Source organism: Neoarius graeffei, chromosome 8, assembly GCF_027579695.1.
Source record: "Neoarius graeffei isolate fNeoGra1 chromosome 8, fNeoGra1.pri, whole genome shotgun sequence".
Classification (NCBI taxonomy): Eukaryota; Metazoa; Chordata; class Actinopteri; order Siluriformes; family Ariidae; genus Neoarius; species Neoarius graeffei.
In genome coordinates, this window is record NC_083576.1 from 47,070,713 (window position 1) to 47,093,159 (window position 22,447).

The following is a 22,447-nucleotide window of genomic DNA, read 5'->3' on the forward strand; positions in this document are numbered from 1 at the left end:
AAAAGTCAGGGGAATGTAACAGTGGCCCCCCACACAGTGCAGCCTTTACCTCCGAGAAAGCCCGTTGGCATTGCTCCGTCCACTGGACCGGATCTGGTGCTCCCATTTTAGTGAGATCAGTCAGCGGGCTGGTGATGTCCGAATAATTAGGTATAAACCTACGATAGTAGCCAGCCAGGAACTGTTTCACCCCCTTTTTGGTCTTGGGCCTTGGGCAGGCCGCAATCGCTGCTGTCTTATTAATTTGGGGACGCACCTGCCCATTGCCCAAGTGGAAACCCAGATACCATACTTCCACCCGCCCAATCGCACACTTCTTCGGGTTGGCTGTGAGACCCGCTCGCCTCAGCGACCTAAGGACGGCCCTTAGGTGTTCTACGTGCCACGGCCAGTCATTACTGTAAATAATAATATCATCCAAGTAGGCAGCCATGTAGGTGGTGTGGGGGCAGAGGACCCTATCCATAAGCCGCTGGAACGTAGCGGGTGCCCCAAACAGCCCAAAAGGAAGTGTGACGAACTGGTGTAAGCCAAACGGTATAGAAAAGGCCATTTTTTCTCGGGATAGCGGAGTCAAGGGGATCTGCCAATATCCCTTTGTCAAATCCAGTGTCGAATAAAAACAAGCCGTGCCTAGTTGATCAAGCAACTCGTCAATACGAGGCATTGGGTACACGTCAAATTTAGACACCGCATTGACTTTTCTATAGTCCACACAGAACCGGACCGACCCGTCAGCCTTGGGAACCAAGACCACCGGGCTGCTCCAGTCACTGTGGGACTCCTCGACGATGCCCATTTCGAGCATGGCCTCGAGTTCTTCCCAAACCACCTTTTTCTTGTGTTCGGGCAGTCTGTAAGGGTGGCTGCGCACTACTACCCCTGGGGGCGTCTCAATGTGGTGTTCTATGAGGTGGGTGCGGCTGGGCAGGGGCGAGAACACGTCAGAAAATTCTGTTTGCAGCTAGACGACCTCCGTGAGCTGGGTTGGGGAGAGGTGGTCTCCACAGGGGACTGGAGCGGTGGGCGATGTCAATTTTCTTTTTTGAACCTCCGGCCCCAGCTCCGCCTTCTCCGGAACCACCGACACCAACGCCACGGGGACCTCCTCATTCCAAAGTTTTAGTAGATTGAGGTGGTAAATCTGTAATGCCCCACCCCTGTCCGTTCACCTCACCTCATAGTCGACGTCCACGACTCACCGTGTGACTTCAAAGGGTCCTTGCCACCTGGCGATCAATTTGGAGCTTGACATGGGCAACCACACGGGTACTTTTATCTCCCAGTGTGAGTTCCCTAAGGCGCGTGCCCCTGTTGTACAGGGGACTTGACGTTCTTGGGCCTGCCACAAATTCTCCTGGGTTAGGTGCATGAGTGTGTGGAGTTTGGCGCACAGGTCGATAACATATTGAATTTCATTTTTACTGGTTGAAGGTCCCTCCTACCAATTTTCCCGTAGCACATCCAGAATGCCACGCGGCTTACGCCCGTATAATAATTCGAACGGGGAGAACCCCATGGAGGCTTGCAGGACCTCTCGCACTGCGAATAACAGGGGCTCGAGCCATTTATCCCAGTTGCATGTCTTCACATACAAATTTTCTAATTATGTTTTTGAGGGTGCGATTAAACTGTTCGACTAAGCCCTCCATTTGTAGGTGATAAACGCTGGTATGGATAGGCTTAATTCCCAGTAACCCATACAGTTCGCACAGTGTGCGTGACATAAACGTAGTGCCTTGATCAGTCAGAATCTCTTTGGGGATTCCGACTCAGGAGATGACGTGGAAGAGCGCTTCTGCAATACTACGTGCTGAGATATTGCGAAGAGGCACTGCTTCCGGATATCGCGTTGCATAGTCCACCAGAACTAAAATAAAGCGATATCCTCGTGTTGACCGATCTAATGGCCTGACGAGATCCATCCCAATTCTTTCGAACAGGGTCTCGATTAATGGCAGAGGGCGCAAAGGCATTTGCGGCACGCTGTACACCACCTACGGACATCGCCGTGAATCCCTGGCCAATAGAACCAGGCCATTATTCGGGCTAGTGTCTTATCCTGCCCCAAGTGTCCGGCCATGGGATTAAAGTGAGCCGCCTGGAATATAAATTCCCGGTGGCTCTTTGGGATTAAACGCTGTGTTATTTGTTCCTTAGTCTGAGTGTCCTCCGTCATTCGGTATAATCTATCCTTAATAATGGAAAAATAGGGGAAGGACGGGGTGGCATTTGGCTGGAGAGTTTGACCATCAATTACTCTCACTTGGTCAAACGCATGCCGCAGAGTCTTGGCTCGCGACTGCTCTAACGGGAAATCCGCGAGGGAATCCCCGAGAGAGGGAGGAGGAGCATGCTGCTCCTCACTCTGATGCGATGATGACGTAGATAGCTCTGGGACAGCTGCTCCCGCTAATGCCACTCCGGGAACTCCCCCCCCGCTGAACTATGGCAGGCCCCACTCTTCACTAAATGCATCATGAATTCCCGAAATCCCGGCCAATCAGTCCCCAGAATTATCGAGTGGGTAAGGCGAGGATTAACTGCCGTCTTTACTCTAAATTTTTCCCCTCGAAATAGAATGTGGACCAACACTAAAGGGTAGTTGTGAACATCCCGGTGCACACACAACACCTTCACCAATTGTGCGCTTCCCAATGCCTCGTCTTGCACCAGGCTTTGGTGGATTGAGGTCTGATTACAGCCGGAGTCCACCAAAGCCTGATACGTATCCCCTTGGATACTCACCGGTATGCGATACGCTCCGGCCTGATCGAGGGCAGTCCCTGGCGCGTCAGGGATCCGGACCACCGCGCCCACCTCTATCGCCGAGCACTGATGCTGGAGGTGCCCCGGTTCCCTGCAGCGCCAGCATACCGGCCCAGGCTCTCTCCCTGCACCGGTGTTCCGGAGATCACTCACCTGAGGGGGGGAAGAGACAGACAAGGAAGTAGGAAACGGTAGGGCACCGCGGGCCCGGCAGGCCGGCTGGGGTGGAGCTGGCCCCCGCCTCCGTGGTAGGGGAATGGGGTGAGGACAAGGAACAGAGGGGGAAAGAGAGGGGAGAAGGGGAGACACGCTGTCCTGCCATCGGAATGGCTGCCATATGGTCCTCTGCCAGCTCGATGGCTTGATCCAGCGATGCCAGGCAATGGCACTGGACCCACTCCGCTGTTCCTTCCGGAAGTTGGACGACGAATTGTTTCAGCGCCACCAGATCGATGATTCCCTCGGCGTCGCGGTTGTCGGCCCTCAGCCACCACCGGCGGGCGTCCCGGAGTTGCTGGCCAAACGCGAATGGCTGGCCAACCTCCTCCAGGCGCAGCGCGCGGAAGTGCTGCCGTTGCTGTTCCAGGGTGCGACCCACGCATTGGAGGACGGCCCTACGGAGGTCCGCGTAGACCAGCCGGCTGTTGGTGGCGAGCTGTAGTGCAGCCAGCTGCACCTCGCCTGTTAGCAGGGGCAGCTGTTTTGAGCAGGCAGCTGTTCCACCGGCCAACCCCACGCCTCTGCTGCCTGCTCAAAAAGAGTGAGGAAGGCTTCGGGGTCGTCATGCGGACCCATCTTCATTAGGGTGAGGTGGGGAGGGTCTGCGGCGGTGGTGATCGTGGACCCCGCCGACGCGAGCAGGTTCCGGAATGCCTGGCAATCTTCCTGTTGCGCCAGCACCAGGGCTTCGAACCGTTGTTCCTGCTCCTTTCGGAGGGCGATCAGTGCCTGGTGCTGGCTCTGTTGGGCCATGGTGAGGGCATGGACCAGGTCCTTTAAGGGGGAGGACTCCATGTGGCTGTTCCCTTCTGCACTCCGTCCCGGGTTTCGGCACCACTGTTGTATCTGACCAGGTGGGTAGAGCACAGAAGCACAGCAGAACTGAATTCTCAAAACTCTTTTATTTTCAGCTTTGCCTTTTACACTCTCCCAGCCACACACGCGCGCGCACACAAGTCTTCTGGTTGGGGAGAGAGCTCCCTTTCTCTGCTCTCTCTCTCCTTTTAAAGGGCGCGGTCACTGGGGGAGACACACAAATACAGGTTAATTCCCATCAGGTGCAGTGATTCCACCACTTACCTTCCCTGACTCCGCCCTCCATTCACAGACCGACGCTTGGCCACGCCCCTGCTGCCACACACTGTTAAAACACTGTTAAGGAGATCCATGAAACATTTATTTTGCTTTTCTGATGTTGACTGAGCATCAAACATCCATCCATCCATTATCCGTAACCGCTTATCCTGTGCAGGGTCGCGGGCAAGCTGGAGCCTATCCCAGATGACTATGGGTGAGAGGTGGGGTACACCCTGAACAAGTCGCCAGGTCATCGCAGGGCTGACACATAGAGACACACAACCATTCACACTCACATTCACACCTACAGTCAATGTAGAGCCACCAATTAGCCTAACCTGCATGTCGTTGGACTGTGGGGGAAACCGGAGCACCCAGAGGAAACCCACAGAGACACGGGAAGAACATGCAAACTCCACACAGAAAGGCCGCCATTGGCCACCGGGCTCGAACCCAGAACCTTCTTGCTTCTTGCCACAACACCACTGTGCTGCCCTTGAGCATCAAACATCAAGACATTTGCTTTGCCAAACTTGACCTACAGTAATTAGAGTCTGTTGTGCAGCATTTCCTTCTACAATTATATTCCAGCGTCAGAGTGCTCATCAGGTTGATTATTTAGTCCATCCATCCATCCATTTTGTCATATCACTACAGTGACATGGCCACTCTGACTGCTTCAGCCATCAAAGTCCCTAGGGAACATTACAGTAGTGGTTTTCTTTTGCCTTCTACTGGATTATTATAGAGTTTTTCTCCTCTCAACCATTCACACTCACACCTATGGGCAATTTAGAGCCACCAATTAACCTAACCTGCATGTCTTTGGACTGTGGGGGAAACCAGAGCACCTGGAGGAAACCCACACAGACACGGGGACAACAAGCAAACTCCACACGTCCACACGAGATCCCTCTTCGGCCGCTGGATTCGAACTCAGAACCTTCTTGCTGTGAGGCGACAGTGCTAACCACTACACCACCGTGCTGGAGATTATATAGTAAATAGATTAAATAGTTTATTAGTGTCCCCAATTAGTTGGCTACTTGTGACCAGCTATAAGTTTGACACTTTAATAAAGTTGATCAATTGATTGATTGGCTTGAGGAGATTAACTGATCAATGGTAATATTTCAGACTACAAACATGGAACCTACCTTTTAAGCTAATTTGTTCAGAAATTCTGTCCCAGCTACAGTATGTAGTGTAGTGTAGTGTAGTGACTGATGGATGCCTAATGTCTGAACCCATGCACGAAATGGAATTAGTTGATAATTTGCCTCATGCATGATCACATTCAGTTTCGAAGCTGCTTTGTACTGTTGGCAAACGTTTTGATGGTCAAATAATAGCAATGTGTGCAGAAGCTATGTTTTTGTGCAACAGTTTCTGCATAGAAGAAATCTATATCTGAAATCTATATCTAAATCTTATATATATATATATATATATATATATATATATATATATATATATATAATAATGTGTGTATGATCCAGCAGTTAATTAACTTTCAATCAAAGTGCTGCACGCGGACTGCTGTATAATCGAGGAGGAGGTATTGGAAAGGCTTTTTTTTTTTAAGGCCTTATGCCAGTTCACATCCTGCTTGCAGATCATTTAGTTTGAGAATATGTAATAGAGTACTTTTATTAGATATCTGAATTCCTATTTGATAGAAAAATACCAAACCAGTATTTTGGCACTATTAAAAAAAAAAAGAAATACTGCATATGTTACTGCGTCTGCATAGGCAGCCTGAGTGGAAGCATTAAAGCAGACCTTAGATGGAGAAAGAAAATCTGTGAAGACTTTCAGTTGCTTTTACATCAGTAATGCAAGCTGCTCTCTCCATCTCTAACTCTTTACTAATGGACTGTGTTTTTCTTTCTGCAAACACATGCGCGCGCACGCCCTCAGCGATCAATGAATTTCCTGAAGATGTCTTCACTAAGGAGCAGAGAAGGCATGGGGCGCTGCTGCTGCATATCGTCTGCGTGAGTATCAGACAACAGTGGAATTTTTACACAAAAATCCTTGTGTGAACACACACACTGTCAGCAGGTCCATGTTACAGCATAGTACATAGAAAATAAAGTATACTTTGGTATTTTTAAGATGTGGTATAAGTGCATACATACGTGTCACAGTATGATAAAGTTCATTTTATATTCTCAGTATAAATATGGATGCCAAACCATGACAATGATTTTAGTTGAGATAAAAAAGCACAAAAACTATGCCATTCATCTCATCTCATTACCTCTAGCCGCTTTATCCTGTTCTACAGGGTCGCAGGCAAGCTGGAGCCTATCCCAGCTGACTACGGGCGAAAGGCGGGGTACACCCTGGACAAGTCGCCAGGTCATCACAGGGCTGACACATAGACACAGACAACCATTCACACTTACGGTCAATTTAGAGCCACCAGTTAACCTAACCTGCATGTCTTTGGGGGAAACCGGAGCAAACCCACGCGGACACGGGGAGAACATGCAAACTCCACGCAGAAAGGCCCTCGCCAGCCATGGGGCTCGAACCCGGACCTTCTTGCTGTAAGGCGACAGCGCTAACCACTACACCACCGTGCTGCCTTGTCTCTGCCATTAATGAACAGAATTTTAACTTATTTTTGACTTTGATACTAAACATACAGCATCTTGCAAAAGTATCCATCCCCCTTGCTGTTTGTCCTGTTTTGTTGCATTACAAGTTGGAATTAAAATGGATTTTTTGGAGGGTTAGGACAGTTTGATTTACACAACATGCCTACCACTTTAAAGGTGAAAATTGTTGTTTTATTGTGACACAAAGAATAATTAAAATGAAAAAACAGAAATCTAGAGTGTGCATAGGTATTCATCCCCCCAAAGTCAATACTTTGTAGGGCCACCTTTTGCTGCAATTACAGCTGAAAGTCTCTTGGGGTATGTCTTGATTAGCTTTGCACATCTAGCCACCAGGATTTTTGCCCATTCCTCAAGGCAAAACTGCTCCAACTCCTTCAAGTTAGATGGGTTGCGTTGGTGTACAGCATTTTCAAGTTATGCTACAGATTCTCAATTGGATTGAGGTCTGGGCTTTGATTAGGCCATTCCAAGATATCTAAATGTTTCCCTTTAAACCACTCCAGTGTAGTTTTAGCAGTATGTTTCGGGTCATTGTCCTGCTGGAACTTGAACCTTTGTCCCAGTCTCAAACCTCTGGCTGACTCAAACAGGTTTTCCTCCAGAATTGCCCTGTATTTAGTGCCATCCATCTTTACTTCAATCCTGACCAGCTTTCCTGTCCCTGCAGATGAAAAATATCCCCACAGCATGATTCTGCCACCACCATGCTTCACTGTAGGAATGGTGTTCTCAGGGTGTTGGGTTTGCGCCACACACGGCATTTTCCTTGATGGCAAAAAAAAAAAGAATTTTAGTCTCATTTGACCAGAGAATCTTCTTTCACATGTTTGGGGAGTCTGCCACATGCTGTTGGGCAAACTCCAAATGTGTTTTCTTATTGTTTTCTTTTTTCTGGCCACTCTTCCATAAAGCCCCACTCTGTGGAGTGTATGGCTTAAAGTGGCCCTATGGACAGATATTCCCATCTCCACTGTGGATCTTTGCAGCTCCTTCAGTGCCATCTTTGGTGTCTTTGTTGCATCTCTGATTAATGCCCTCCTTGCCCGGTCTGTGAGTTTTGGTGAGTGGCCTTCTCTTGTCAGGTTTGTCAGGTCTGCCGAAGACCCGCGCGAGCGGAGCTCCATACTTAAGAAAATATGGTAACCCATTGAGTTGATTTTTCATGGACACACAGGGATCCCAGCCATGTACGTCCGTCTGTCTGTACCCCTCGCGATTCTGATTGGCTGTTTGATTTTGGTGGGAACTAGAAGCGCAAGCGCACCTACATAACTTGTTTTTGTCTACAGATAATTTCATATTTATCGGGTTTTTCCACCTAGAACAACTCAAACAGCGCAACAAAATAATAATCATTTTGACAAACTTTTAATACAAACTTTAAAAAGATGTCAGAACAAGTTAACCAAGGAGAGAAAGATGAAGTCAAAACCGGGAAGAGAAAGAGAGTTTTGACAGAGGAAGAAAAGGAAAGAAGACGTGAAAGAGCTAGAGAAAGGCGAAGAAATATTTCACAAGAAAAGCGACAAGCTGAAAGAGAAAGAAAACGTGTAAAAAATGAATTAATAGAAATGATAAGTTGTAGGAATTTAATTCTAAATAGTGATGTTGATTTTGATATCACTGTGAAATCCTTCGGGATCTGACAAGTTGACCTGAATCCAGTCAGTGTTTTCATGAATCGTGTATCTTTTGTTTTCAAAACATTTTGCTATAAATCCCGACAGCACACTGTAGTTTATAGTAATAAAAAGAATAATATACGTGTGAGTTTGGAGAAATGTATCTTCTCGTGATGAAATTGAAACACATCAAAGTACAACCCCGATTCCAAAAAAGTTGGGACAAAGTACAAATTGTAAATAAAAATGGAATGCAATGATGTGGAAGTCTCAAAATTCCATATTTTATTCAGAATAGAACATAGATGACATATCAAATGTTTAAACTGAGAAAATGTATCATTTAAAGAGAAAAATTAGGTGATTTTAAATTTCATGACAACACCACATCTCAAAAAAGTTGGGACAAGGCCATGTTTACCACTGTGAGACATCCCCTTTTCTCTTTACAACAGTCTGTAAACATCTGGGGACTGAGGAGACAAGTTGCTCAAGTTTAGGGATAGGAATGTTAACCCATTCTTGTCTAATGTAGGATTCTAGTTGCTCAACTGTCTTGGGCCTTTTTTGTCGTATCTTCCGTTTTATGATGCGCCAAATGTTTTCTATGGGTGAAAGATCTGGACTGCAGGCTGGCCAGTTCAGTACCCGGATCCTTCTTCTACGCAGCCATGATGCTGTAATTGATGCAGTATGTGGTTTGGCATTGTCATGTTGGAAAATGCAAGGTCTTCCCTGAAAGAGACGTCGTCTGGATGGGAGCATATGTTGCTCTAGAACCTGGTGTGGCAGTTCGTAGGAGGGGGAGGAGCACAGAAAGACGGCAGGCCAGAATAAAGTTCCATAATGCTCTTTTATTTGTTCTTTTCAGAGACAAATATATCCAGTCACACAACACACACCAGTTGACTGGTTCCAGAGAGAGCTGCCTTCCTCTGCTCTCTCTCTCTTTTATATAGGGTGCGGTCACTGGGAAGACACACAAACACAGGTTAATTGACATCAGGTGTAGTGATTCTGCCACTTACCTTCCCTGACTCCGCCCTCCTGTCACAGACCGATGCTTGGCCACGCCCCCGCTGCCACACCTGGATATACCTTTCAACATTGATGGTGTCTTTCCAGATGTGTAAGCTGCCCATGCCGCACTAATGCAACCCCATACCATCAGAGATGCAGGCTTCTGAACTGAGCGCTGATAACAACTTGGGTCGTCCTTCTCCTCTTTAGTCCGAATGACACGGCGTCCCTGATTTCCATAAAGAACTTCAAATTTTGATTCGTCTGACCACAGAACAGTTTTCCACTTTGCCACAGTCCATTTTAAACGAGCCTTGGCCCAGAGAAGACGTCTGCACTTCTGGATCATGTTTAGATACGGCTTCTTCTTTGAACTATAGAGTTTTAGCTGGCAACGGCGGATGGCACGGTGAATTGTGTTCACAGATAATGTTCTCTGGAAATATTCCTGAGCCCATTTTGTGATTTCCAATACAGAAGCATGCCTGTATGTGATGCAGTGCCGTCTAAGGGCCCGAAGATCATGGGCACCCAGTATGGTTTTCCGGCCTTGACCCTTACGCACAGAGATTCTTCCAGATTCTTTGAATCTTTTGATGATATTATGCACTGTAGATGATGATATGTTCAAACTCTTTGCAATTTTACACTGTCGAACTCCTTTTTGATATTGCTCCACTATTTGTCGGCGCAGAATTAGAGGGATTGGTGATCCTCTTCCCATCTTTACTTCTGAGAGCCGCTGTCACTCCAAGATGCTCTTTTTATACCCAGTCATGTTAATGACCTATTGCCAATTGACCTAATGAGTTCCAGTTTGGTCCTCCAGCTGTTCCTTTTTTGTACCTTTAACTTTTCCAGCCTCTTATTGCCCCTGTCCCAACTTTTTTGAGATGTGTTGCTGTCATGAAATTTCAAATGAGCCAATATTTGGCATGGAATTTCAAAATGTCTCACTTTTGACATTTGATATGTTGTCTATGTTCTATTGTGAATACAATATCAGTTTTTGAGATTTGTAAATTATTGCATTCTGTTTTTATTTACAATTTGTACTTTGTCCCAACTTTTTTGGAATCGGGGTTGTACATCATCTGTTGCATGTTTGTTTTCATTTGAATGGAAGGTCCGCTATTAGGTAGGACCTAATTTTATATTAGTGGTGCCATATTCTTTCCATTTTGCTATAATGGATTTAATGGTGCTCTGTGGGATATTCAAAGTTTGGGATATTTTTTATAACCCAACCCTGATCTCTACTTCTCCACAACTTTGTGTCTGACCTGTTTGGAGTCTCCTTGGTTTTCATGTTGCTTGCTTAGTAGTGTTGCAGAGTCAGGGTCCTTCCAGAACAGGTTGATTTATACAGACATCATGTGACAGATCATGTGACACTTTGATTGCACACAGGTGGATCTTAATCAACTAATTATGTGACTTATGAAGTGAATTGGGGCGGCACGGTGGTGTAGTGGTTAGCGCTGTCGCCTCACAGCAAGAAGGTCCGGGTTCGAGCCCCGTGGCCGGCGAGGGCCTTTCTGTGCAGGGTTTTCATGTTCTCCCCGTGTCCGCGTGGGTTTCCTCCGGGTGCTCCGGTTTCCCCCACAGTCCAAAGACATACAGGTTAGGTTAACTGGTGACTCTAAATTGACCATAGGTGTGAATGTGAGTGTGAATGGTTGTCTGTGTCTATGTGTCAGCCCTGTGATGACCTGGCGACTTGTCCAGGGTGTACCCCGCCTTTCGCCCGTAGTCAGCTGGGATAGGCTCCAGTTTGCCTGCGACCCTGTAGAACAGGATAAAGCGGCTAGAGATAATGAGATGAAGTGAATTGGTTGGACCAGCTCTTATTTAGGGGTTTCATACGGAAGGGGGTGAACACTTATGCACACTCCAGATTTCTGTTTGTTTTTTTCATCTTAATTATTGTTTGTGTCACGATAAAACAATTATTTTCACCTTTAAAGTGGTAGGCATGTTGTGTAAATCAAATGGTGCTAATCCTCTAAAAATCCATTTTAATTCCAGCTTGTAACGCGACAAAACAGGACAAACACCAATGGAGATGAATACTTTTGCAAGACACTGTATATGATCGTAACAGAAAAGAAATTACTTCTGTGCAGTGCCACCATATATTTACTGAATCGCTGACTATTTTTATTTCAGTGTATACCTGTAAGTTGCTTTTCAGTTCACTTTTATACAAGCGCACAATGTCGGAGCTATCAGGGGGAGAGAGAGAGAGAGATTACAAATAAGCATCAGGTGTGCTACATTAATATAATCCCCTCATTTCCTCACACCCCCAGGATCGATTGCCTTTGCCTTCCCCTGAGTAACCCGGTTTTTATACTTGGATATTTTTTGTATTAAATTTTGCAGCCAGAATGTAATTTGAGTCCAAGCACTGAAACAAGCAACCTCAATACCAGTTTCTGAATATCTCAAAGGTGAATTATTGAACATGTTTTGAATTTGTGAACACTGAAAAAAATGGAAAAAGGTACTTTTTTTTAAATGTAAATTTCTGAAGTGTAATAAAACTACTATTTACTTCAAGAAGGTGCGTTCAGAATAAATAAAAGTGTCTAGTTTTTGAGCTTATATTATGAAATCAGTGGTTGATTAATGTTCATTATTAATTTTAAAAAATTCAAATCTTTCTCACGTTTTTGCTTCCATAAATTTACTTGTCTTATACTTGGTCATTAACTAAATTGGGACAAAATGCAGACGTCAAATGAAACTTTTCATGCTTCTCATACTTTTCATACTCGCCATACTTTGAAATAATAATTGATAGTACGTTACCTGTATATTGTGCTGAAAGTTCACTTGAAAGTCCACTTTACAATAAAAAACAAATCTAAAATAAAGCTGAGTCTCCCGCCATCACGTGTGAGCAACCCACCTGGAAATGCGAATGTGCTTCCTCGGTGATACGTAAAGTTGGCACCTCATGATGTGCCAACCACCAACCAAACATTTTAACTGGTTAGTTTCATGAGTCAAACCCACATACAGTACCAGTCAAAAGTTTGGACACACCCTATAATTTAATGTCTGTCGTTTTTCTTTACTTAGTTGAACGGTTACTGACATGACATAATACTACTACCAAACCCTTATCTGGTCGTGGGTACACATTCACATCTATGGACAATTTTGAGCAGCCAATTGAACTAATCTGCACGTCTTTGGACTGTGGGAGGAAACCAGAGCACCTGGAGGAAACCCACATAGACACGGGGAGAACATGTAAATGCCACACAGAAAGGCCCCAGTCAGCCACTGGGCTCAAACCCAGAACCTTCTTGGTGTGAGGCGACAGTGCATGACTCATACCTGCAAACTAGTCGCTTTTCGGTGAAATTCGCCGTTTTGCAAACAAAATATGTCATTCTCGTGATTTATCTAGATCTGAAGAGGTTTTTTTTTGGGGGGGGGGGTTGGGGGATCAGCGGTGGATGGGACTTTCAGTAAAATGGCATTGCCATCTTCACAAGAGTCATTTGGCCAATCACACGCTACTCATTTGGCCAATCACAAACATCCAAGTCAATCCATCTTTCTCACGGCGAACTAAACCTTTGCCTGACTAAACCATAGACAGTAAACATACGACCTGCGTCAGAGACTTCAGAGATCTATGGACACTAGCGACAGACTTGAGGTAAGTCTTGTTAGCTGCCAACAATGTAATATGCTGTGTAAATTAAACTTGGTTTGTCAAAGATAATCCTACTTTAGCAACGTTACGTGTATCGTGACATGAAACCTTTTCCAACATGTTTAACGTTATACATAATGTAAAGTTTTTCAGCTTGTATGCTAACGTTAGCTAGGATGTCAGCTAACATCAGTGAATTGTGTGTAGGGATGTCCCGATCAGGTTTTTTTGCCCTCCGATCCGATACCGATCATTTGATTTTGAGTATCTGCCGATACCGAGTCCCGATCCGATACTTCTTATAATCCATAAAAAATAAAGACGAGGAAAGAAACGGATCCAGGATGTTCCTCATTTTTTATTTAACACCTTATTTTAACATCCAACAACTCCGTTAGCAAACAGAGCACTTACGTGAGGCAGTTTGAACAATAAATAACAAATAAAAAAAAATAACCTTAAAATACCTGGCAGGAATGTAAACAAATAAAAAAAATAAAGTGCCACAGTGCCGGTAATTTGCTTTTAAGAACGCATCTCACAGTGGTGTACAGTAATTTCAATTAAGGAAATGAACGTTTTTCTTGATGAAAACAAGCATTTCTACCCTTTCAGGTTTGAGCCCGTTTCTTTTGTCATCCAACGAAAAAAAAAAAGATCTCATGCTTTGCTTTCCGCTTCGAACTGCTTCCGTGTTCAACTTTGCCGGCAACAGGCAGCCAATAACCAATAGCATCTCCGCTACAAAGTGATGTCATGCCGCATGCGTTGGTGTTGCTGTGTTGAGACAAGAGGTCTGGTCTCACTCTGTGCCAACGCATAGCTATTGATGTGTTAAAAATGAGAATATATTATATAGATATATATCCGATCCCTGATCGGGAGGCAATGCCCGATTCCGATTGAGTCTGAAACCATGTGATCGGGCCCGATTTCCGATCACGTGATCGGATCGGGACATCCCTAATTGTGTGTTAACGTTAACCTTTCATGCCAGTCGGTTCAGTTCGAATAATTTTTGTGAAGGCTAGCTCTACTGCATCCATACTGTTATCTGATGATAATGCGACATTGTCACAAGATGAGGAATGAAAACAAACACGTAACATTAACGTTAGTACACCGGCGTTTTTTAAGTGATTGAAACACCTTCTCCGGCGGATCATTTAACATGGATGGATGTAGTTAGAGTTAACCTTTACAAACATTTATGGTAACAAAAAGGAGCCCTGACCCAGCCGATATTTGGTCAATTCTCTTCCAGAATGAGGGAGCTTAAAGAGGAAGATGCTGTTTATGTAGCAAAGCTTGACGCAGGTCTGAGGTGCAGCTGGAGCTGGGCCTGGCTAAAAATCGAGGTCAAGACTGAAGTGAAGGGAGTTCAGCACAGCTTCCTGCTGTCACAATTTTTTCATAAGATAAACAAAGCCGGGTATTCAAAATTCAGCCTTTGCCAAAAAGAAATAAATTACAGCAACAAAGGCTCTCATGCTCTTTTGGCACACTGCCAAACAGAGGCGCACCGTCAAAAAGTGTGCACTGTTATGAGTACATCCAGTGCCCTTCCAGTCCCAGAGCAAAGTGCTTCCAAGAGGCCTGATGTTATGAGGGAGCGAGTTAGGATGCCTGTACCTACATTTCAGCGAGTTGCCAATGCAGAGGTGTGTATACAGTAGATTAGGCTAAATAGGCTAGGCTTGTAGTTTTCTGTAATTCTACCATTTCACTGTTTAACAGGTTACTTGATATTTGCCAGTAGGCTAATGTTAGGCAAAATAGGAGTAGACTAGCCTACATTACCAAAAAATATTGTACATTGCATGTTTAGTTAATTTAGAGATTAACTACCGTAGCCTAGATCATGTCTATTGGAATGAGGATCCAGTCTTAACAACTTTGTAATAGCAGTGGAAGTTTGTGAATATTAAACCAGCTTTAATAATGTAAATCTAATAATATTTTCTTTGTTTAGGCAATGGTTCTGGCTACTCTTGCTGAATATTCACTTCCTTTCACCTTTGTACCAGTGATGGTGAACCTGGCCCAAGTGCTGGCTGAAGACAAAGTAGCCCTTAGTGGGCTGAAGCTATGTTGCCCGAAAGAGACACATGGCAAAGCAGAGGAAACTGGCCATGGAACGGCTTGTCCAGGCCCAAAAAATGAAGAAATGAGATTTACTATTAGTAAATTACTCAGCTTGACATTGTTGTTACTTGATTGTGGTTGATTTTGTTGATTGACCATCAGCCATTTTGCACTGATTGACCAAAAAACAAGGTTATGTTAATAAACAATTTTTTTGTTTACTTGTAGCTATGTTGCACCTTTTTTTGGAGAGGGGGCGGGCTCGGGTTTTGGTTTACGTCGGGGGGTGTAAAAAAGTTTGTCACCTTTTTCAGACCTTCTGAGTTTGCAGGTATGATGACTGTGCTGCCCAGTATGGCTGTTTACTGCATTTTTATTATTTACTATTTGATCTCAAACACATTAAGAAGGCAAGAAATTGCACTAATTAAAGCTGTACTAACTTTCAAATTTTTCAAGTTTAGGTCATAAAAATAATTTTCTCTGACACCCAATTATTTTTGTTCAATGGACTGAAAACTACTGAATTACAATCACAGACTTCCAATTTTATGAGGTTTTTTTTTTAATAGAACAATTAATGAATTTAGGGCCACGTGGCCCTAAATTCTCTGCTATTTTTTCCTGCTTCACCATGACCCAATACAATATACTACATCATGCATCACGTGGTGGGCTTTCCCTGTTCGTACAAAGCATTGTGGGATAGAAATTTGAAACAGGAGAGGGAAATGGAGGACGCGAGTGTGCGAATGAAACATGGAAGACCAACTACAGTAATGGAAAGCGAGAAGAAAAGACGTTATGTTACGAAGGAAAGGAAACGCAGGACCAAACTAACAAATCTCGGCGGTCAGCGAGCACCTCGGTGTGATCAGCTGTTCGTTTAGTGGCAGAATGATGTAACTGTCAGTACACTACACGGTCAAGGTAAACCTGTAGATGGCAGTAATGCAACACTGGATGCCAGCTGCCATAACACCCAAAAGATGAAGAAGAAGAAAAAGACGATGAAGGTAAGCATGTGCATGCGCACACGGACTTCCTCTGTCTGCCTGACTGCGCGAAGCGAGCGATTTTATGCACATTATTTGCTCAGGAATCCCCTCAAATTAAATAACTTCCCAGCCACAGAAAGGCCTGGGTTTGTTTGTTTTTTTTGATATTACGGAAATAAACATATCACAATAGCCAAATTTCAGAGGGAACTAAATTTCACCAATTTTATGAAATCGAAAGGCCATCTACTTTTGACGAGGCACAGCTGTTAATTGAAAAGCCTTCCAGGCTACTACCTCATGAAGCTGGTTAAGATAATGCCAGTAGTGTGCAAAGCGTCATCAAGGTAAACAGAGCTACTTTGAAGAATCTAAAATATGAAACATTGTTTTTTTAAACACTTTTTTGTTTACCGCATAATTCCATATATGGTTCATATGTGATGTCTTCAGTATTGTTCTACAATGTAGAAAATAGTCAAAATACAGAAAAACCTATGAATGAGTCAGGCTTGTAGTACTCAAGTCCAGGACTTGGACTCGAGTCCAACTCGTGCCCTAATTTTAAGGACTCATGACTCGACTTGGGCTTGAGCACCGTTGAACCGGACTCATGCATTAACTGCATTTGGACTCATAAATTGAAGATTAGGACTTGGATTTTTTTCTTTATTTTTTGTAACATGCCATAATAATTTGACATACAATATTTATATCTACCTGAATTTTTGTACGAATTTTGTGTGAGTGTCACACCTGCGTGCCTTGGCGTGTGCATCAGATAGACTCTCGGGCGCGCTCCGGACAGCACGCGCTCCAAGCTGACTCTCGCGCGAGTGCCATAAACAACTCGTACCTGCACAGGATTAAGGCGCAATCAGCATGCCTATATAAAAACTGAAAACACACTTACTTTGCGAAGTATTGAGTTGTGTTGCTGACACATTACTGAGCCTTATTTCCTTGTTTGGTTTCCTGATCCCTGATTTCCCTTTGATTCTACCAAGTCTATGATGGCCTGTGCCTCGCTTGACCTATTGCCTGTTTCGCTGTTTTACGATTTTGCCTGCCGTTCTAGATTGTTTACTGTCTTCACTTGTATTAATAAACACACCTTCTGCATTTACATTCGTCTCCCAACCATCTCTGACAGAATACTTCACACTCCCTGATAAAGAGAGTGCACATTCACCTGTTCATACATCATGTTTAGGAACAAACTAATGTTAATGGTGCTGAAACAGCTACCGTCAAATGGTGCGGTTGGAGTCTTGTTCTCAGACTCGACTCGGATCAATAGTGGACTCGACTCGAAATTTTTTTTAATGGCTTGGACTTGACTCGGACTTGAACACTGGGGACTCGAGACTGGACTCGGACTCGAGGTTTAGTGACTCGACTACAACACTGGAAAGAGTTTGAGTGTACAAACTTTTGACTGGTACTGTATATTATTATATTAAAAACTATTTGATACATCAAAGCATACTACTGTAATATATAAAAGTAGAGTCTCTGATTCCTAGTACATGCAAAGGAAATGAATATTTCATTCGCTACTTATTTTACCTCTCTTCAAGAACAATACATTTGAACATCCTCAAATTAACAGGAAAAGCAAGTATAATGAATGTATGTACAGTATGTTAGTGTACGTTCCTTTACTTGTAGTAAACTTGGATAAACTTGTAGTATCATTAAATCAGCATAACTGTCGGGGAAGTCATTTCAGAGTAAACTGTCGATTAAGACTTCTGAGCACACAGCTACACCACAATGCTGGATTTGTTTTACATGTCCAGTGTCAGTGCAAAGGCTAGTTTAGTTGTTAATCTTCTCTTTCCTCATTTGTTTTACATCTGCAGGCTGTTTACATGTTCTACGCCCTTGCTATTGTCTGCGACGTGTATTTTGTGCCATCTCTGGAAAAGATCTGTGAGGTCAGAGCTGTTTTGCTATTGTCTCTGCTGTCCAACTTTATCCATGTAAGGAGACACATACTTGTATGTACAATACATCCTTTGTATTTAATTTTCAGAACCTACATCTGAGTGAGGATGTTGCTGGGGCCACCTTCATGGCAGCAGGAAGTTCTGCTCCAGAGCTCTTTACCTCTCTGATTGGTCAGTTTTATTGAAGTTGCTGAGGCAGATTAGTTATATATACGTGTGTGTATATATATATATATATATATATATATATATATATATATATATATATATATATATAATTTATTTTTATTAAGGGACTTTCTTCAGACAATTTGCTCCAGTGTGATTTCTATCTCACATTATCTCAGGTGTATTCATCACTAAGGGAGATGTAGGAGTTGGCACCATAGTGGGCTCAGCAGTCTTTAATATCCTAGTTATCATTGGAGTGTGTGGCATTTTTGCTGGACAGGTAGGATACTTGTTTTCCAAGAGTTTTCCCCACAGTAAGGAGAAATTGATATATATACAGTATCGAGATCTTGTTTTCTTTTTCCTCATAGACGATCTCTCTCACCTGGTGGCCTCTCTTCCGGGACTCTGTTTACTACATCATCTCAGTCTTGGCTTTAATTCTGGTGAGACTTGATAGAATTACATGTTAGATAATATAAAATGAAAGTATTGTATATATTCTTTTTTTCTTAGCTTTATTTGTTACAGACAGACATGTTCTTGACTTGCAGATTATTTATGATGAGAAAGTTCTCTGGTAGGTTGCAGTGTTTTTTCCTTGCTTTTGAAACAGTATAGAAATATTGAAACAGAATCTCAGACTTTGTGAACTTTGCTTGGTTGGCACAGGTGGGAGACGATAGTCCTCATATCAATGTATGGAATTTACATCCTCATTATGAAGTACGTAATGATCAGTCATTGAAACTGAATGCTTTTTATAGCGTTTTAATGATAGTAATGATGGCTCATTTATATGTGTGTGTTTTTTTTGTCTTGGGCATGTTTCAGATTTAATGGTCAAATCTGGGGCTGGGTGGAACTGAGGTGTGGTATACCTGGACAGCCATGTTTGGTGAGCAGCCTACGGCAAGATGTAGCAGCGGAAGAAGCTAGCACACACAGTGACACTTCTATGATCCTGTTGAAGAAAGGTGTGTGTGTGTGTTATTTGTACAGTAACACATTATAAATACAACCCCAATTCCAAAAAAGTTGGGATGCTCTGTAAACTGTAAATAAAAAGAGAATGTGATAATTTGCTAATCATGGAAACCCTATATTTCATTGAAACTAGTACAAAGACAATGTATCATGTTGAATCTAAGAAATGTTCTTGTTTTTTTTGCAAAATATATGCTCATTTTGAATTTGGTGTCAGCAACACATTTAAAAAAATTTGGGACAGGGGCATGTTCACCACTGTGTTGCAGCTCCTCTACTTTTAACAACATTCTTTAAATGTTTGGGACCTGAGGAAACCAACTGCTGCATTTTTGAAAGAGAAATGTTGTCCCACTCTTGCCTGATATACAATTTCAGTTGATCAACAGTTCGGGGTCTCCTTTGTCATATTTTGTGCTTCATAATGCACCAAATGTTTTCAGTGGGAGACAGGTCTGGACTGCAGGCAGGCCAGTTTAGCACCCAGACTCTCTTACTGCAGAGCCATGTAGTTTTAATATGTGCAGAAAGCAGTTTTGCATTGTCTTGCTGAAAGAAGGAAGGCCTTCCCTGAAAAAGATTTGGTCTGGATGGCAGCACATTGCTCTGAAACGTGCATATATCATTCAGCATTAATGATGCCTTCCCAGATGAACAAGCTACCCATGTCATGTGCACTAATGCACCCTCATACCATCACAGATGCTGGTTTTTGACTGTGCACTGATAAGGTGGATAGTCCCTCTCCTCTTTAGCCTGGAGGCCATAGTGTCCATGATTTCTAAAAAGAATTTCTAATTTTGATGCATCAGACCTCGGGACAATTTTCCACTTCGCCTCAGTTCATTGTAAAAGAGCTCAGGCTCAGAGAATGTGGCGGTGTTTCTGGTTATTGTTTATATATGGTTTTAACTTGCATTTGTGGATGCAGTAATGAGCTGATTTCACAGACAATGGTTTTCTGAAGTGTTCCTGAGCACATACAGTGATTTCCAGGACAGATACATGTCTGCTTTTAATGCAGTGTCACCCGAGGGCTTGAAGATCACAGGTATACAATGTCTGTCAGTTTTCAGCCTTGTCTCTTGCATACAGCAATTTCTCCAGGTTCTCTGAATCTTTTAATTATATTATGTACAGTACCATAGATGATGTGATCCTCAAAGTCTTTGCAGTTTTACATTGAGGAACATTATTCTCAAATTGTTGCACTGTTTGCCCACGCAGTCTTTCACAGAGCAGTGAACCCCTCCCCATCTTTACTTCTGAGAAACTCAGCTTCTCTGAGATGCTTTTTCTATACCCAATCATGTGAATGACCTGTTGTCAATTACCAAATTAGTTTTTTTTTAACATTATACAACTTTTTCAGTCTTTTGTTGCCACTGTCCCAACTTTTCTGAAATGTGTTGCTGACATTAAATTCAAAATGAGTGCATATTTTTCAAAAAACAATAAAATGTCTTAGATTCAACATTTGATATATTGCCTTTGTACTATTTTCAATGAAATATGGGGTGTGGCAGCGGGGGCGTGGTCGAGCGTCGGTTGTGAACGGCGTGGAGGCAGGTTGAACCAGCAGGTAACATGTGACGAGGTGCACCTGTATCAAATTACTGGCTGTCTATTAACCTGTGTCTCTGTGTGTCTTGCAGACAGTCAGGAATGGGCGAGAGAGCTGTGACACCCTGTCGCGTGTGTGTTTGTTTTGTGAATGGTCACTGAAAAGTGTGCTAAAATAAAAGAACTTGCCTGTTCTGAAGCCTGCTTCCCGTTCCTCTGTTTCCCAAAGTCTGAGAACTGTTACACTGGTGCCAAAACCTGGGTCTGAGGAATGAATGCCACCATGAGATCCAGACCAGTCCAGGAACTCCTCCAAATGCTCGTTAACGACCTCCAGTGCCAACAGCATGCCCTTGTCGCGCTGTCCATTGACCTGAGCTGGCGCTTTCAGGCTCTGCTTGAAGCCTTGGCAGAGGATTGGCAGGCAATACGGACCTGGGTCCAGTCTGCGGCTGCTCCAGCTGTTGTTCCTGCAGCCAGCGTGCCTATCCAGCTGGTGAAGACGGGGCCGCAGGATGACCCTGATGCCTTCTTCGAGCTGTTTGAGCGTGTCGCAGAGGCGAGCTCATGGCCAACCTCACAGTGGGCAGCTCGTCTACTGCCGCTCCTGTCAGGGGTAGCCCAGCTCACAGCTTGACAGCTCCCAGCCACCAACATGCTGGAATACCCCCACCTGAAGTGAGCCATCTTACAGTGGGTCGGATGCAGCCCAGAACAGCAGCGCCAGCGCTTCCACACAATGGCAAAGTGGGCTGGCCGTTCGCCCAGTAGCTCCAAGATGCCTGCTGACAGTGGCTTCTGGCCAGCGAATGCGACATTGAAGCCATCATCGAGCTAGTGACATTGGAGCAGTTCGTTGCTCAGCTGCCGAGTGGGACGTCAGCATGGGTCCGGTGGAGGAGGCAGTCCGACTGGCTGAGGATCATCTGACGGCGTGTCCGGAAGCAGGCTCTGTTACAACTCCCTCTCTCTCTCAACCACTTTCGCTTTCTCCTTCCCCCTCTCCCTGCCCGTCCCCATCCCAGCCCCATGGAAATGGGGGCCAACTCCCCCGAAACCCATTCCCCTCACCCATGTCTATCCTCGTGTTTCCACTGTCCCTTCTCTTTCTGTGTCTGTGCCACCATTAAGCCCCTCTCTCTCTCCACAGATGAACTCATCTATGCCCACCAGAACTGCGAGCGAGCCTGGGCAGGTCTGTAGATGTGGAGGGAAGGCGGGGAATCAGCACTTCTGCAAGGAGGCGGGGTTACTGATTCGCATTCCCGATGCACCTCAGGCTTCCCCTGATCAAGTGGGGCCATCCAGGATAGCTGTGAATATTCAAGGGAGTACACATTAGGTTTTGGTGGATTCAGGTTGTAATCAGACCTCCATACATCAAAGCCTGATTCAATGCGGGGCACTGGGAAATACACGTTTGGTGAAGGTTAAGTGTGTGCGCACAGTGATCTACACAAATATCCGCTGATGCCCATCACTGTCCACTTCCGGGGAGAAAAACATAGTGTAGAGACTGCAGTTAGTCTGAGTCTCACTCACCCACTGATCCTGGGAACCAATTGGCCGGAGTTTAAAACATTAATGAAACAAATAGTAGTGGGTGAGTCCTGCAGTAGCACATCCCAGGGGGATCCCACCGTAACGTTGGCTGGGGAGGCGGTCTTGGGCACTCCTGTGT

The 22,447-nt window shown here is 44.3% G+C and overlaps 1 protein-coding gene across 1 annotated transcript in view; it reads left to right on the forward strand.

Moving 5' to 3' along the window:
• Positions 1-22,447, forward strand: part of slc24a6a (solute carrier family 24 member 6a) — a 72,866-nt gene that overhangs the window by 20,568 nt on the left and 29,851 nt on the right. Inside the window, 8 exon segments of the mRNA XM_060926718.1 lie at positions 5,986-6,062; positions 17,959-18,033; positions 18,132-18,216; positions 18,393-18,496; positions 18,588-18,662; positions 18,771-18,796; positions 18,889-18,942; positions 19,051-19,193. Coding sequence (XP_060782701.1) covers positions 5,986-6,062; positions 17,959-18,033; positions 18,132-18,216; positions 18,393-18,496; positions 18,588-18,662; positions 18,771-18,796; positions 18,889-18,942; positions 19,051-19,193 — 639 coding nt within the window.